General features: G+C 38.3%; 1 protein-coding gene across 1 annotated transcript in view; it reads left to right on the plus strand.

Moving 5' to 3' along the window:
- Window positions 1–16223, plus strand: part of LOC110173077 (cyclin-dependent kinase-like 5) — a 34753-nt gene extending 18530 nt beyond the window's left edge. Inside the window, 11 exon segments of the mRNA XM_055154765.1 lie at window positions 561–934; window positions 1468–1805; window positions 2626–2727; window positions 3777–3879; window positions 8858–8920; window positions 8997–9084; window positions 10634–10739; window positions 12182–12343; window positions 13427–13678; window positions 15820–15997; window positions 16000–16223. Of these exon segments, the coding sequence (XP_055010740.1) occupies window positions 561–934; window positions 1468–1805; window positions 2626–2727; window positions 3777–3879; window positions 8858–8920; window positions 8997–9084; window positions 10634–10739; window positions 12182–12343; window positions 13427–13678; window positions 15820–15997; window positions 16000–16223 (1990 nt within the window).

Below are 16223 nucleotides of genomic sequence, written 5' to 3' on the forward strand. Positions count from 1 at the left end.
ACTGTTTCCAGGACTGAACCAGGAGGACAAAACCAGGGCTAAATCAGGACTAAACCAGGACTAAACCAGAACTGAACTAGGATTCACTATCGGGACGGCTCGGAGGTGTGACTGCATGGACCATTGGGTGGCTGCAGGCGAAAAGAGCAACGTAGAGCTCCGTGCCCTGTGGAGCTAACTGTCTCCCAATTGCGCTTTGCGGACACTTTGCTCCATGAGCTTGGCATTCTCCCTCTCTCTTAAGTCCAAGATTAATTCTGGTGTAGTCTTGATATAGTCTTGACCTGCCCGTGTGTAATTACTACCCACCCGCATACTCCCATTTCAGCAACTATTTGCCTGTACCCGTCAGGTACCCGCAGGTACTCAACTCGGTGCAGGACTCTGGCTGCTATTAGTCTCCTCATTTTGGTCATAAAATGTTTGTATTAAGGCAACATGGTAATATAAAAGAAAGCACTATTATTTAATGTTGAAAATCACATTTTTTAAAATATTTTTTATATATATGTATATCAATATGAAGTAATTTTCTGGCTCTTTACCCTCTGTGGTCACAGTATGGCAGACTCTGCTCACGGCTCCATGTCGTCCTCCTCCAAAAGCTCCGCCTCCTACCTGAGCCTGTCCAAGAGCCACAGTGCCCTGAGCGATGCCAAGTCTGTGGGTAACCTTAGCGACACACGCCTGCACCCCGATGACCCGAACGCCAACGCACCCGCCGTGGGACCTGGCGCCCGCTTCTTCCCCACCAGCTGTTTGGACCTGAACACTCAGACGGGACCTCAGGGACCGCCCGGGAGCCCCTCCAATCGTCATAGCGACCGCTCCGGCCACAGCCCCGCCTCTCGCAGTGGAGGGAACATGCGCATGGAGAGCAGCACCCTGGACTCCTCCTCAAGACACAAATCCAGACACAAATCACTGGTGCCAGGTGAGGGAGACTAGATACAAATCATATCTATTGAAAAAAAAAATGGATTAGAGGCTTTTTTTTGTACCATGATACAGATAAAATTATATTACTTTTATTACTGTAACTGTATTTGTAGTGTGTTACTCCCAAAACTAAGTGTACCCTTTTAACATAAACCTTGGGGGAAAAAAATGTTTAATCAAAAGATGCAGGCATAAGTTATTTGATAAAGGGACATGCTACTTTAATTTCCCAATGACAAGATAATCATATTCAGAATTGTCTTTTTTGCCTGAGAGGGAAAATTGTCTTTGGCTGGAGTACAAACAGCTGCAGATACAACATAAACATAAAGTCACACATCATGATTACACAACACGGACACTGACAGACACGCTTTATATAACACTACTGCTATTTTAGTTTGTTAATCAGCGTTATGTCTGGCGAGTTTAAAATGGAAAGGGCATTTGGCAAAAGCAGAAATTAGTTCACATCCACACGATTATGTACCATGCACTTCTTGATCTCTTTTCCGTTTGCCTCTTTAGAACCAGGTGCAGAGCTGCTGGACCCTGGAGGACCTGGCATCTCCTCCACCCACACCCTCCCATCACCCCACGAGTCATACCACTATGGTCTGGGCTACACATCACCCTTCTCCTCTCAGCAGCGTCCCCAGAGGCACTCCATGTACGTGCGGAGGGAGCGGCACAGGCCCCATGGCACAGAGGGGGCACCGGCGCCTGGCCTGCCCGTCCCAGGTCAGGCCATCCCCACACGGGCCAGCAGCCTCCAGCTTCTCTCCCCTCAGCTCCAGCATCGCACCACCCTCACGGGGCACTCGGTCAGCTCATCCAGGGAGGACTGTACCGATACTATGACCAAAGTTAGTATCCTTTTCCTCTTAACTGCCCATGGACCGAACAGTCTGTTTTATGTTTTACACTTGTATTTGAGCGTGTACTGTGAGTGTGTGATCAGCGCCACTGTTAAGAGCACCAATAGCACTAAAGCTTATTGAACCAGTGGACCGTTGAGACTTGGCAATGGTGCAAGTTTCAGTACTAATCCTAGGTAGGTTTTTCAGTGCAATAAAAACATCCAAAAGGGAAAAAATACTGATACTGGTATCGAATTCTGCGTTGATCCAGGATCAGATATTGTTTTCATTATATCGATTTAACCGATCCTGGTTGGGGCGTAAAATGGATGTAATGAGAGTTTTTACAGACTGGTGTAGGCCCAGGATGTCTCATAATGTTTGAACTTTAACTCATACAAAGCTTTTGAGCCATAGTTTTGATATCAGAGCTGAAAAAGCTGGATCAGTGCATCCATGGAAAAAAACATGTTCTTAATGTAGTCTATTTTTTGACTCAGTGGGGCTTTAATTAGGTGTATTTTGAAATAAGACTAGTGTGTAAACACGTGCCTGGTTGATATAAAAAATTAAAAAAAAATCAGTATCACTATCCAATGAAGAACAAAAGGGAAGAGACAACAAACTATAGCAATAGTGTATCTGTGTGGTCCAGAAATTCATCTCTAATCTTAAATATGAAACAGTTGACCGTAATACTCTGTCTGATGTATTTGTACACACATTTTGCTGCAGCTAAAGCTTGTGTCTAGTTTCTGTGCGTCATCCTCACACTCGCTGCTGCCCCCTGTCTGCTTTGACCTGCATCTGTGCGCCTCTTTGACAGAGCGAGCAGTCTCCTAAAGACATGAGCCACCCCTGTCCTCCCATCAAAGAGTCTACGCGGGACAACACCGCCGCTTTTCACTCACAGCGAGCTAAAAATGAGGTCCGAACAACAACTGTCATTCAGTCAATATAATCTTGATTCAGATAGGCAGTTTGGATGCAAAGTTTCTTAAGGGTTATTCCCATTTACATTTTAAAGGTCCTATATTACGCAAACTCTGTGACTCTTTTGAGTTTTAAGCAATTTTATAATGTTTTTACCTCTTCAAAAACATACCTGGAGTTGTGTTTAGTTTTATTCACATATATTTGAGTAGTTCTGCTTTATTAGTCTGTCTACAGCTCCAAAGTTCAAAATTCTCTGTTACACTTTGTGATGTCATGAAGTGGTAGTTTTCAACAGCTATGTTTTACCTTTTGTTCAGTAGAGATTGGCAGTTCCAGGGCTGAAATCATACAAATTATTCTAGTGAAGGTGTAGAAGAGTTTAAAAACACAGTGGAGCATCATAACATCACAAGGTGAAACAGAGTTTTCTGTTTGAGAGAAGAATTCAGCCTAAATATGCAGGATTTGTGTTTATTAGAAGCATTTGAATAAAACAATACACAACACCAGATATGTTTTTAATGAGGAAATAGCAGAAAATAGCGTAATATGGGTCCTTTAAGTTCAAGCTTTTCTCTGTAATTATCCATCCAGCAGTTAAAAAAAAACTACAACCAAGAAAACTTATTTATGTTTTGACTCATACATTAATCGTTTATTTAATATGAGCTCATTAAATAAAGCAGAAAAGATAGGAGATGTTTTTGATACAAAGTAGTTCAGAGGTTGTTTAAAATCCAGTGATTATTTTAGTTTATTTTTATAGTATATTATATTATATTATATTTAGTTTAGTTTAGTTTTATTTTACATTTTATTTCCTTTACGATGCAAAAAGGCTCTCTATATATTTTTCTGTTCAAAAGCTTCCTTGCATGTTGTTGCTGATATATATGTGGCACATTGAAGAGCTTAACAATGTCTTATATTGTGCAGGCAGCTCGCTATAACCTAATAATAATCTAACTGTTTTATATCAATATTATTAATTGATTATGTATTGATATGAAGTTTCTCCTCACTTGTTGGGTCCCATAGCAGGTCAGTATGTACCACGACCCTCACGGCGAAGACGGAGTGGCCAAAGAAAATCGAATGATCTTCACTGAGTCCATGCCTCGCAGAGTCGGCAGCTTCTACAGAGGTTTGTAAACTATAAACTAAAACAAAACTCACATTCACATTCATTCACATTATTAAAGGTCCCATATTACACAAATTAATAATTCAGGATTATTCAAGCATGTGAACGAAACAAAACACAACTAGAGGCAAGTTTCAATGGAGGTAACCAAATTATAACATGGCTAAAACCTCACAGGAGTCAAGTTTGCATAATATAGGACCTTAATAATAAGTTTTGTTTATATAGTGGTTGTCTAAACACTCAAATATGCTGAAAATGCTCAAATAATAAAACAAAGCAAGCTAACAGAAAAAGCATTACAGTTATAAAGATGAATCAACCAAATTATAACAGAAAACACTTTATAATAACCACACTTTTAATACCCTTAAGCATGAACAAAGACTTAATTAATAATTATACAAAAGACAAATTAGTAAAGAAGATTCAGGCTTGCCATCCCTACAGCCTACAAAGTTCAGAGAAGAACTCCAAATGCTGTATTAAAGTAACACCACATACAGTAACTTCCTGGTGGCATGTCACTTGTAGGATTCCGTGGAAACATAAAATCTAAAACACAAAACACCTCCAGGCAAAATAAGAGTCGAGTTTGTGGAGATGCAAGCCTACTCACAGTAAGGACATATGGTCATATTTTTATATAGCACTTTTCTAATTTTAAGACACTCAAAGTGCTTTACATCAAGAAACCACTCACCCATTTACGCACACATTCACACATCAGTGCACATAGACACTCGGGGCGAGATGGGTTAAGTGCTTTGCCTAAGGACACAACGACAGCATTCACTCTACCAACTAGGGCTGAAAAATTTTAAGAAAAAAATAATTGCGATTTTTCTGGTGATTTTGATTTCATCCACATTTTTTTCAAATCAACTTTTAGTACTCTTGAACATTTTCAAACATCACAGAAACTTATATCATACCAGAATCCTACGCTGATGAATTTGATGCTGGACCATAAAGCCAGGTTTACGGTCCAGCATCAAATCATCTACCTCACGATGCAGAGAGTCTGCGTTGACGTGAACCCCCTACACACCATCTGCGTCAACCGATGTGCACCTCCGAAATTTTCTAATTACACGCCAAAACGACGTAGACAGCAGGGGGAAGTGGCGCAGACAATAAGGGCTGCGATTGGTCCTCTCTACCACCGCTCTACATACATTTCCTGTATTCCATTCCCTGTACTCCGCTTTCCTTTCTTTCAATATACATTGAGTAAAAATGCGTTTAATGCAGTTTTGCGCACATTTGTTTATGTTTTACAGAAACTAAACTTAAAACCACATGGCTAATTTGCATAAACTATAAGCTCTGAAAAAAACAGCTCGCTGCTTGTACCCTGATGCGTCATCTTCTGTTGGACTAAAGGGCATGACTCAGAGGAATATGAGTGTTCTTTCTGTGACAGAGGATGTGCTGATGATGGTGAGTCTGTTCTGTGCTTCTATCGTGTTGGAGATGGTTCAAACTTTACTCGAACACCAGGTTTCAAAACCTTGCCTCCTTGTGTTGGGGTATTGAATTACTTCATTGTGCATAGACCTCGATGCAGATCCATAAATCCATATATTGGGCTTTAGGAGCACTGCAAAAAAATTTGGCTTTGACACTCCCAAAATTGTGTTGTCTGAAATTGTGATTTTCGATCCAAAATGATAGATCGTTCAGCCTTACTATCAACTGAGCTACTGTCACCTCAACAATAATTTAATTTGAATCTATTTTTTGCCTCAAAGTTACATGGATCACTAATGCCATTGTAGCTTGTGCTGAAATCAGTGGTGAAACTGGGTTGTTTCAAGATTGGCAATTTTGATCCCATTTGAGCTATATTCTTTCAGCTTTTTTTAAATTTGTTTTCAATACCCACTCATTCCCTCTCCTTTGTTTGAAGTGTGCTCTTGGCTCACAGTGGGTCAGACGGATCGCGCGCTCTTGAGTCCACTTAGAAAAATACTAAATAAACTGGCCTTTTGTTACATGATTTGTGCCATAGTGTTCAACAGCTCTGCATGTCATTTGCAGTGTTCTTTGAAAATGTAATGACAGTAATTTCTGAATTTTCTTTTGTTGATTGTAAAAAGAAAATTGCTTCTCTTGTTCACCAACATAAAAGTAGAAGTTAAAGCCACCGATTTATTCACAAATGTTATAATGATAGATTTACAAGAATTCAACCAGTGCATTTTGCTAACAATGAAACAATATTGCTGAACCTTTTTGGTGGGTTAATCCTTATTTGGCTCATGATTTTTTTTCTCATGTAACCCTAAATTGTGTATATAAATGGACATAGCTAACCTGCAATCTACTGCGTTCCATGCTCAGTTCCGGCTCCATCAACCCTGCCTCTAATGCATTGAAAAACTGTCGCCCCTCTTACTGTAACTGCTGCTGTCAGGCTCCTCATTTTGCTATTTTGTCTGTAAATTACTTCCTATTCCTAATCTGGAACTTGGCTCCAAATTTGCTCCATAACTGCAAGCCTCAGTGAGCTTCATTTGACTGGAGCTGGAGCACTTCACACTCTCTTAGTCCACTTCTTTATGCAGTCTGTACATGTAACACTAGACCACCTTGGCAGTTCTTGATCTCGTCTGATTTCGGAAGTAAGGCACGATTGGACCTGGTTAGTACTGGGATGGGAGACCTCTGGGAATACGAGGTGCTGACTTTGAATAATCCGTTCCATTATTCAAATACAAAATTTGTCTTTCCCTAGTACTGATATATTGTAAAAGTAGCTCTTAGGGTCAAAATGAGATTGCTATGAGCTGCCTGCATATAATTATAATGCAGTTTTATCGTCTGCAAACTAGGAAGTAAGGCTGGTGTGCTGTTAGCATACTAGTTGTCATTAATATTACACTGATGGAAGAACTTCACTTTGGCCTCCTAAAGGAGTCGTTAAAAGCTCTTATAAACATTGTGGTGAAAAATTAGGATGCCAGACTGTGTCATGAAATGTGACTAATACTAAATCTTTGGACCTTTGTTAAGCCATAGTATGTCACTTTTTAGTCAAATTAAAGGATATTGTTTCATTTGTTTAAAAAAAACAAAACAAAAAAAACACTGAAAAACATGCGTCCTTACTTTGAGCGGCCTTGGATCTCACCACAGACTGTATAAAGAAGTGGACAAATGGAGCGTGACGTCAACCACAGCGGGTTAATATGAACAATTTAAGACCAAAATGACAAGGTTCAGTGCTGCAGTTACAGAGAGAGAGGTGACCATTTTTTCCACATGCTCACTTCTTATTAGGAACACAGCAGCTCCCAGGTTAGCTAAATCTAATCTCTGATCTCCACAAACTTGACTCTTATTTGGCCTTAATATGGTTTAGATTTTCTGTTTTTCCATGGAATCATGCAAGTGGTGCACCACCTCCAGAAAGTTACATACTGTATCTTTAAAATAAAATAGTTGTGTTTTTAAAAATCAAGTAAAGCACTTTTAAAGGTCCTATATTACACAAAATTAACTCTTGTGAATTTTAAGCCGTGTTTGAAAGTTGTTTCCTCATCAAAAACCTACTTGGATTTGTCTTTTGTTTCATTGACACAGTCCTATATTTTTTGCATGTCTACATCTCCAAAACTCAAATTGCTCTGTTCCACCTTGTGATGTCATGTAGTGGTAGTTTTCAAGTTAACAGCTCCTTTTAACTTATGTTCAGTAGACATTGGTAATTTCAGGGCTGAAATGATACTTGTCCATACTTGGCTCAGTATATTTCCCACAATGCACTTCACATCGCACACCTGCTGTCGTTTCCTCAGTGCCCTCAAAGAATGACCGTGTGCACACGAAGCAAAGTCGCGCGGTCAGACACATACAGCACGCGTGGAAATCAATACACTGAATGATCTAATGGTTTTATTTGTAACTTCCACAATGCAGCGCATTTCTCATAAAACCTATTATACCTACGGAGACTGTTTTTAGCAAACGTGTAGAATATACTTTGTTTCAATGCTTCCATTTCCTCACAATTAATTACTAAATCCATTTCTATTAAATATGAGGAGAAGGCTTTTTAGTAGACCAGACACTTTGAAAAAAGCTGAATAGAGTCTTAATTTGAACAGTGAATGAATTAAATAGCCTAAAGCTGAATATTTTCATTATTCAGCTATATTTTTGTGAGGATCATTTATTTCTTTATTTTAATTTTGTTTAAATTACTTACGAATTGTTAAAATATTATTATTACTCGCTTAAGAATAATAGACCTAATTGTCACATTTTGTAACATTCAGCTACATGGCCCCATTCAGAATGCTATATTTTGAATACTTACTCTTTATTCCTTTTATAAAAAAAAAATAAAAAAAATTTGAATATGTTACCTTCCAATACTGCACCTAATAGACAATGAATGCAAAGTATATTGGGCTTATTTTCTTGCACAAGTTCTTAGTGTAAGAAAGGGAAAGAGTCATAAGCCTTTGACCAGAATAAACAGAACTGATGATAGCTCAAACATTTACAGGGCTGATGGGTAAGGCTAACAAGGATATATAGTTGATAAGAGTAATGCTTTATTTATTAGTGTCAAATTTACTACCATTTATTACAGCGAGCACCCACATGCCCTTTATTTTCTGTGATATCATCGAGTATGCCTGTCCCAGAAGTTGAGAGAGCTGAGTGTGTGCTCGTGAACTCCTCAAGTGTATTCTTTGAGTCTGCACCCACAAGTCTGTACCCGGTAGTACAAGAGTATGGAGTCTGCATATTGAGGATTGAGAAACAGACAGATGCTTTCTGTTTGAGAGAAGCACAGCCTAAACATGAAGGGTTTGTGTGTTAAACATGTGAATGAAACAAAACTCATATGTCTGTGATGAAGAAACAACATTATAACGTAGATCAGAAAATAGTGTAACAAGGGCCCTTTGGTGTGGTCTTTACTTATTTATTTAACCTGCATTTGTTGCTTGTGTCTCCTCAGTGCCCTCACCCAGGCCGGATAACTCGTCTTCGTTCCATGATGGTGGGTCAGCCAAGGGGTCCTGTGGTCCCTGGGATGCCCGGTGTGCCTGGAGTGCCCGGTGCCACTGTGGTGCAGAGTGTGACTGTGGTACCTGGAGTGCCTGGAGTAGGGGTCGTGCCCGGAGACCCCAACCATCCACCCGTCTCCATGGGCAACCACTCCAAGAGACAGACCGCTTTTGAATGGTGAGTGTTCAGCTTTAAAGATCTTATATTATGAATTTACTCTTGTGAGATTTAAGTCATGCTTTATGATGTTGTTATCTCCTCAAAAACATATCTGCTGGAGTTGTTTTTTGTTTTATTCGCACATGTTTGAGTAACTAACCGTTTATTATTAGTCGGTCTACATCTCCAAAGCTCAAAATGCTCTTTTCCACCTTGTAATGTCATGAAGCAGTAGTTTTGAAGTTAACAGCTATATTTAACTTTTTGTTCAGTAGAGATTGGCAATTCCAGTTAAGTATCCACATGATTTTAGTGAAGGTGTATGTAGTGTTTTCTGTTTGAGAGAAGAGCTACAAGAACTGAATATGCATGGGTTTGTGTGTTAAACGTGTGAATGAAACAAAACACAAGTTCAGTTGTGTTTGTGATACAGCAGTATGTAACAGCATTATAACATAGATCAGAATATAATGTAATATGGATCCTTTAAACACAATTATTTTTATTATTTAAGGTCACAAATGAGTATGCTACAGTTAGTGAACTTCAACTCTGTTGAACTTAAGTTCAACAGAGTCTCTAAGTCACAAATTATTAAATCGCAGGTCCTTTTATTAGTAAAATCTTGTAGAATTATATAAGCCTTTTCATTGCAGCTGTCACAACACAGGAAAATGTCACTACACAGGAGTATAATTAAAGCTATTTAAAGCTGAGACATGTGCACTGATAGACTATAGCTGAAAGTAAAGTAAATATACTGTGAATTTATAGAGCTAATGTGTTTTAGGGACAATTTATTTATGTTTAGGATTCTGTGATAAGTTCAGTTTTTAAACATACCGAGAAACAATAACATTTGAGAGACTGAAAGATTGAAATATGAACAAGAATCGTCTTTTCACATAATAAGGCTTTTTGGTTTGCACAGGAAATGATGGTACTTCAACTGGTGATTTGATAATGGCTTTCATTTAAACTGCAGTTTTGCAGCCGTACTCAAATGACAAAATCAGATCTCTCAAATCCATTTGTGGTATACACCGTCTTACATTTAAATGTCTGAAAATTTTAAAACTAAATTTGAAACTGGCCAAGACATAAACAATACAAAGAAGGTAAACAAATCAATTTTGTCATAATTTTGTCTTTTTTTTTTTTTTTTTTTTTTTAAGAATAACAGAATGTCCCTAGAGGGCTACTATATTTGGTCATATTCAATAACAAGGAAGTGATGTGCAAAACTGTACACTGCAATTTTTTTTTCTTTCTTTTTACCTTTATTTAACCAGGAAGTCCCATTGAGATTCAGAAACTCCTTTTAAACAGAGACCTGGTTAAGGGAGCAGCCAACACAAAACTGAATCTTTTATTAGATTAATATTAACAAAAATTTGCTGTCAGGGCTAACAGCTATTCATTGAATTTCAGCTTTTTTTCCCCATTCAAAAATTGTCAATTGCTATGGGAACAGCCAATCATCATTTCTCCTCATTCTGAATCCCATGTATTCACTTCTGCGAGTACTGCTACATCATATTAATGTAGTTTCTGTATTTGTGTTCAGGCCTGGAGCAGAGGTGATGGTCATAAACCCCCCAGAGCCCACCAAAGAGAAGGAAAAACAAGGATTTTTCAGAGCCATCAAGAAGAAAAAGAAGAAAACTCAGATGGTAAGAGCCTGTTCTTTATATAACTCAGATCTCTCTCTCTCACTGTCAGGTTATTTTTAAAAATCTGAAACATTTAAAAAGGTTTCAGCATTTAAGCAGAACATTTTATTTTTTTACACACTTTTAAAGAGAGAGTATGTACCTTTCTGGATGTGGAAAGTCAGCCTTTTGATTCCATGGAAAGAGAAAGTTAAACCATACTCTGGAGCCTTCTCAGTGGAGGTAGATATGTTTTATACTGTGGAATATTATAGCCAAAGGGACAACATTTCCATGGAAACAAGCAGGAGGAGTGTGGAGATGCAAAACCGCTAAAGACACATTTCTTTTTATGTTTTTCAATGCAATATACACATCCATAATGAAAAAACTTACATACTGTAGCTTTAAAGGTTTATTTTACTAAGGTTGACAGTAACTAATTTGATAGAGCGTTACCCAATGACCAAAAGGTTGCAGTTTTATTCGAGATTCCTCCTCTCCATACTGTCTTTTTGTCCTTGGGCAAGACACTTCCCTCTCTTTGCCTCTGGAGTTTGAGTGCTCTGAATGTGTGTGAATGGATGAGTGCGTACGGTGGCCACCTGGCTGTTCCTCTTTTGGTTTCCCTGCACAGCGTTTTTAGACCCCTGTACCTCGTCCTACTTAAATAATGCCCTACTTTTTCACTGGTGCCACAAGAATCGTATAGAGATTTACATAGACTAACATTATTTTTGTACCGCCCTTTTCGTTGTAACGTTAGGGTCTATTGCAATACATCTTGTTTTGTTATATCAAATATCTCCACCGATATTAAAAGTTTTGGTGGAGCTGATATCGGCTATCAGGAGTTTAGCCAATATCCCATTTTGGTCAATAAACTGGTGTAACAAGACGATTTATGACACAATGTTGGTCCAAATCATCTCATAATGTTAAACTTTATATATTTATTTATATTTTTACAATGCTGGATTTTATTTTTTATTTTTTTTTACCTTATGCTGTTTGTGATTAAAGGAGATAAATTCCATATTCAGTCTTTGGTATTGGTTGATATCGAGTATCAGCAGATACTTAAAGCCAAAGTATCATCATGCAGTACTATCCTAAATTCTTTAAAACATATTTTAAACACATGTATTATTATTTATTTATTTTTTATTTATTTATTTTTTTTTTTTTATAAATTGCCACTTGATATGAACATTTCTGTGACTGTGGTCTGTGTTTACGTCTTTAATTATCTATGCAAAAATGTTAACCACCCAGTAAATCATTATTTTATTTTGCCAGATTAGTTGTTCTTCACGCATACTTGATTTTTTAGTACTCTTTCACATATGATGCGGCTTAAGTCATGGTATTTGTCTTTGCCCTTGTACTGCTAACATGCTTATGTACAGGCTCAGATAGACCTGAATAGAGCTATTTACATGAATACATTTTCTGCTCCACAGAACGACATGGAGGACTCCAGGAACCCGAGCATCAAGAAAAGCCTCTTCCCCCTCTTCAGCTCCAAGAACAGCCTGAAGCACAATGTTGCCGTAAAAGTCCTGCCTGTCGTGGGCTCGCCTATGGTACAACAGCAGCCCGCGCCGCCCTATCCCACGTCGCCAGTAATCTACCACACACTAACCAGCATGCATCACAGAGTCTGAATGCAAAAGAAAAAAGAGAATTACAACACTATTAGAATGGGAGCGTCAGTGTTAATGTATTCAAAGGCCCCGCTCTGGCCTCTGAAAGTTTTGAAAAGTGCTTATAAACTCATCTCTGTGAATACAATAATTAGGATGCTCAAACTGCATAAGGTCAGTGAGGAATAACTTTGGGCCACTGCAAACCGTTTAAAATGAACTAGTTTCATTTATCAAGTTTAAAAATCAGGTACAGTGCTTTAAATGCCTTTCATTTTCCATCTAGATTTTCAATTCAAACTAAACTGTTGTTAAAAAAGTCCAAAGAAAGTAAGAAATGATCTGAAATGATGAAGGCTATTTGCTAAAAACATAATGTGAGATTTAAAAAGATTTGAACATCTGCCACCTGGGTGTGCAATGCATTTTATTCATCATAATACAATTATACACAAATTTGTTTTCTTTTTATGAAAGACTGGAAGAGTGTTGTAACTCTCAAGGCTCTGGATTCTCATCGTAATCTTATTTTAAAATCCTTTCTAGCAATGCCAGTCTGTGATTTTAAAATAAGAGCTATGTGACTGACTTTTTTCTTTTTTAATGTCATGATGAACACCTATGCAATGCATGTTCATGGCATGGTTTTCATTATAACATTGTATAACAGCTTCAGATTTTTCCAGTTAAGGTTTTTTTAGTTATGTTTTTAAATTAAACTGGGTGCTCTAATGCCTCTATAATATTAATATAACTAAAAATGTAATTCTAACAGACAAAACAAAGAAGAGTTTGATGGAACAGTGACCATCCCTTCTTATGTTTTTCTTCTCTCTAAGAAATGCATGAAGATCTGACTGAAGTTTAAAGCTGCACTGTTTCTGGTAGATTGTCCATCACCTGCTTGACTCTATGGATGTTAATGCAAGCAAGCAAGTGACCTTCCCCACCAGAAAAGTTGCATAGTGTACCTGAAGCAACAAAAACAATGATAAGTTATGTGTGTGTGTGTGTGTGTTTAGGACAGTTTATGTAAAGTTGTATATTATTTTTGCCCCACAGGTCCCTGGTAACGGACAGGAGCACCTGTCACTACAGAGGAGCTCCAAGTCTTCGTCTCATCACAGCAGCCGCCGGAAAAACCGCGAGCGATCGAGAGACAGAGACAGAGAGAGAGAGCAGAGCCGTGATCGAGACCGGGACAGAGAGAGAGAAAGAGAGAGGGAGAGAGAGAGGGAGAGAGACAGAGGGAGGGAGAGAGAGCGGGACAGAGTGGAGTGGCCCCCAGAGAAACCAGTGGATTCACATTCACAGGTACATGGTCACTCGGCATATCATATTATTTTGTTATAATACATTTGTACAGCTTTTGGAAATCAGTATTTTTAATTGAGCACATACACTCAAAATTACACACTCCTATATTAGACAAATTTGAGTCTTATGAGCTTTGAGCCATGTTATTACCATGTTGTTACCTCCTCAAAAACAGACCTGAAGTTGTGTTTTGTTTAATTCACATGTTTGAGTAACCCTTTATTATTAGTCTGCCTACATCTTCAAAGCTCAAAATGTTCAGTTCCACCTTGTAATGTTATGGACAGTTTTCAACTTCACAGCTACCTTTTAGATTTTGTTCAGTAGAGATTGACAATTCCAGGGCTGAAATTGTCCAAATGATTCTAGTGAAGGTGTATGGAGTTTAAAAACACAGTGGAGCACTTCCTGTTTTACCACATGACATCACAAGGTGAAGTGTTTTCTGTTTTGAGAGAAAAACTAAATATGCAGATTTTGTGTGTTAAAAGTGTGTGAATTAAACAAAAACACAACTCAAGGTATGTTTTTGGTGAGGAAATATTATAACATAGATCAGGAAAAGCTAAATATGGGTCCTTTAAAACCCTGTTTGGATCAAATGCTGTCTGAATCTGTCATCGTGTCTCTATAAGAAGCTTAACTAACCCTGCCTATGTACAAATGTTGTGTGTGAGAGAGAGTGTTGGTGGTCAGAAGGGCCGATGGTGCAGATTGGCAGCCTTCAGTCTGTCTATTCCAGGACAGCTATGTTTAGAAATATCTTCCAGTGCTATCGCTCCCACTACGCACATAAACATGCAGAGTGTAGGGCATCAAGTGCTCCGAGGGGCATCACATTGTGAAACGAGTTAATAATAGTAATGATAATAGAAATATCACAACATCATCAAAAGTCTCACAATAACATCGTGGGCCATCACAATGTATTGAATTACTCTCTTTGGTTGCATTAGTGATAGTGCAACAATAGGTCAGAATAGAGGGAACTACATAGACCATGATCCTTTGCTCCATTTCGTTGCAGACTATATGAAAAAAATAACTATTAAGTTCTTTTAAAAGGCTTATCAAGGCATTTTAAAAGGAAAAAGTAGTATATTCACAATTTTGTTTATCTCTATCTCAATAAATACAGTACATTTGGTTATTGTTACATCCCTATTAATAATATAATTTAATCTAAAATGCACCAGAAAATACATATGAAAATACATGATTGTTTTGTCCAAGCCAGGTAAAAAAAAAATCACGTGATCATTTTCCTCATGTGTGTAAAATCTTTTGGCAATTTATCGTGTGGAATCTGGTGACACAAGATCTTGTTCCATCTTTGCGTATTATACAAGCTCAGTTTAGACAAGATGTTACTGTTCTCATGATTTTTAATGATACTTAAATATGTGCCAAAAACAAATTTTTAAGTACAGTATATTGCTGAAGTAAATATGTTGACCAGACATGTCAAACTCAAATTTGGCCCGTGATATAATTATATTTGACCCGCAAAATCATATCAAATATGTATTAGAGCTGACGCGCCGGCTACAGATAGGCTATAGAGATATTATTTATTTAAAATATTGTTATTATTTTATATTATGCTTGTTCTGAATTCAATGTTTAAGGAAAACTATTATTAAACATTTATTTTAACAAGAAAAAGTTTAACATTACATATCTCGAAAGAAGAGAAAACATGCAGATGTTGCTGAAATTTTTCAATAAATATTTAGTTTGACCCACGACTTAGACTCAGTTTTTAATTTCAGCCCTTTGTGAATTTGAGCTTGACACCCCTGATATAGACGATAAAAAATAATATTGAAACTACCCTATGCCACTGACACAATAAGCAGATTTAAACCACAAAAACTATTCTAAATCTACAATAACAAACCACAGGCTGCAATAAATAAACAGAAGAATGAAAGACTTTAGTAGTAGACTTAGTTTGCATCTGTAATGAGTCATAGAAAAATCTTTAAATCTTGAATCTTATCATCTAGTTAGAAAATAACCACAAATTTCCCAGCAGTGCAAAAAAAAAAATGTACACATTATAAATACTGACCCTAAAAAACTATTGTTCGATATACTGATTATTGTGACACTTCTTCTTTTCTTCTTCCCTCCAGAGCCAACCGCTGAAGTCTCTCCGTCGTCTGCTCCACCTCTCCCCCTCCTCCTCGAACCAGGGACCCCCTCCGCCCCCTCCCCAAGACCTACGCTTCCAAGCCCCCCTGCCCAACCCGCCTCCGCCCTCTTCCAAACCAGGATACCCCGAAGCACGCGCCCACGGGGAGAGCAGGGCACACAGGGGGCGAGCAGCTCCACCCAGCCCAAGAGCCGTAAACCCAGCTACCCTCTGCCGGGACAGATCGAGTCCAGTTGGCACGTATCAGCGCTACAGCGGGCAGAGGGGGCACAGTTTACCCCCGAACAGCTGGGCATCAAACCGGGGCAGAATGGACCCACTTTTACCCGCGCCTCTCGCCCCAGAATGCCCAACCTCAACGACTTAAAGGAAACGGCACTGTAA

The sequence above is a fragment of the Boleophthalmus pectinirostris genome, unplaced genomic scaffold (assembly GCF_026225935.1).
Source record: "Boleophthalmus pectinirostris isolate CB_2022bp ecotype Guang Dong unplaced genomic scaffold, ASM2622593v1 HiC_scaffold_19, whole genome shotgun sequence".
Taxonomy (NCBI): domain Eukaryota; kingdom Metazoa; phylum Chordata; class Actinopteri; order Gobiiformes; family Gobiidae; genus Boleophthalmus; species Boleophthalmus pectinirostris.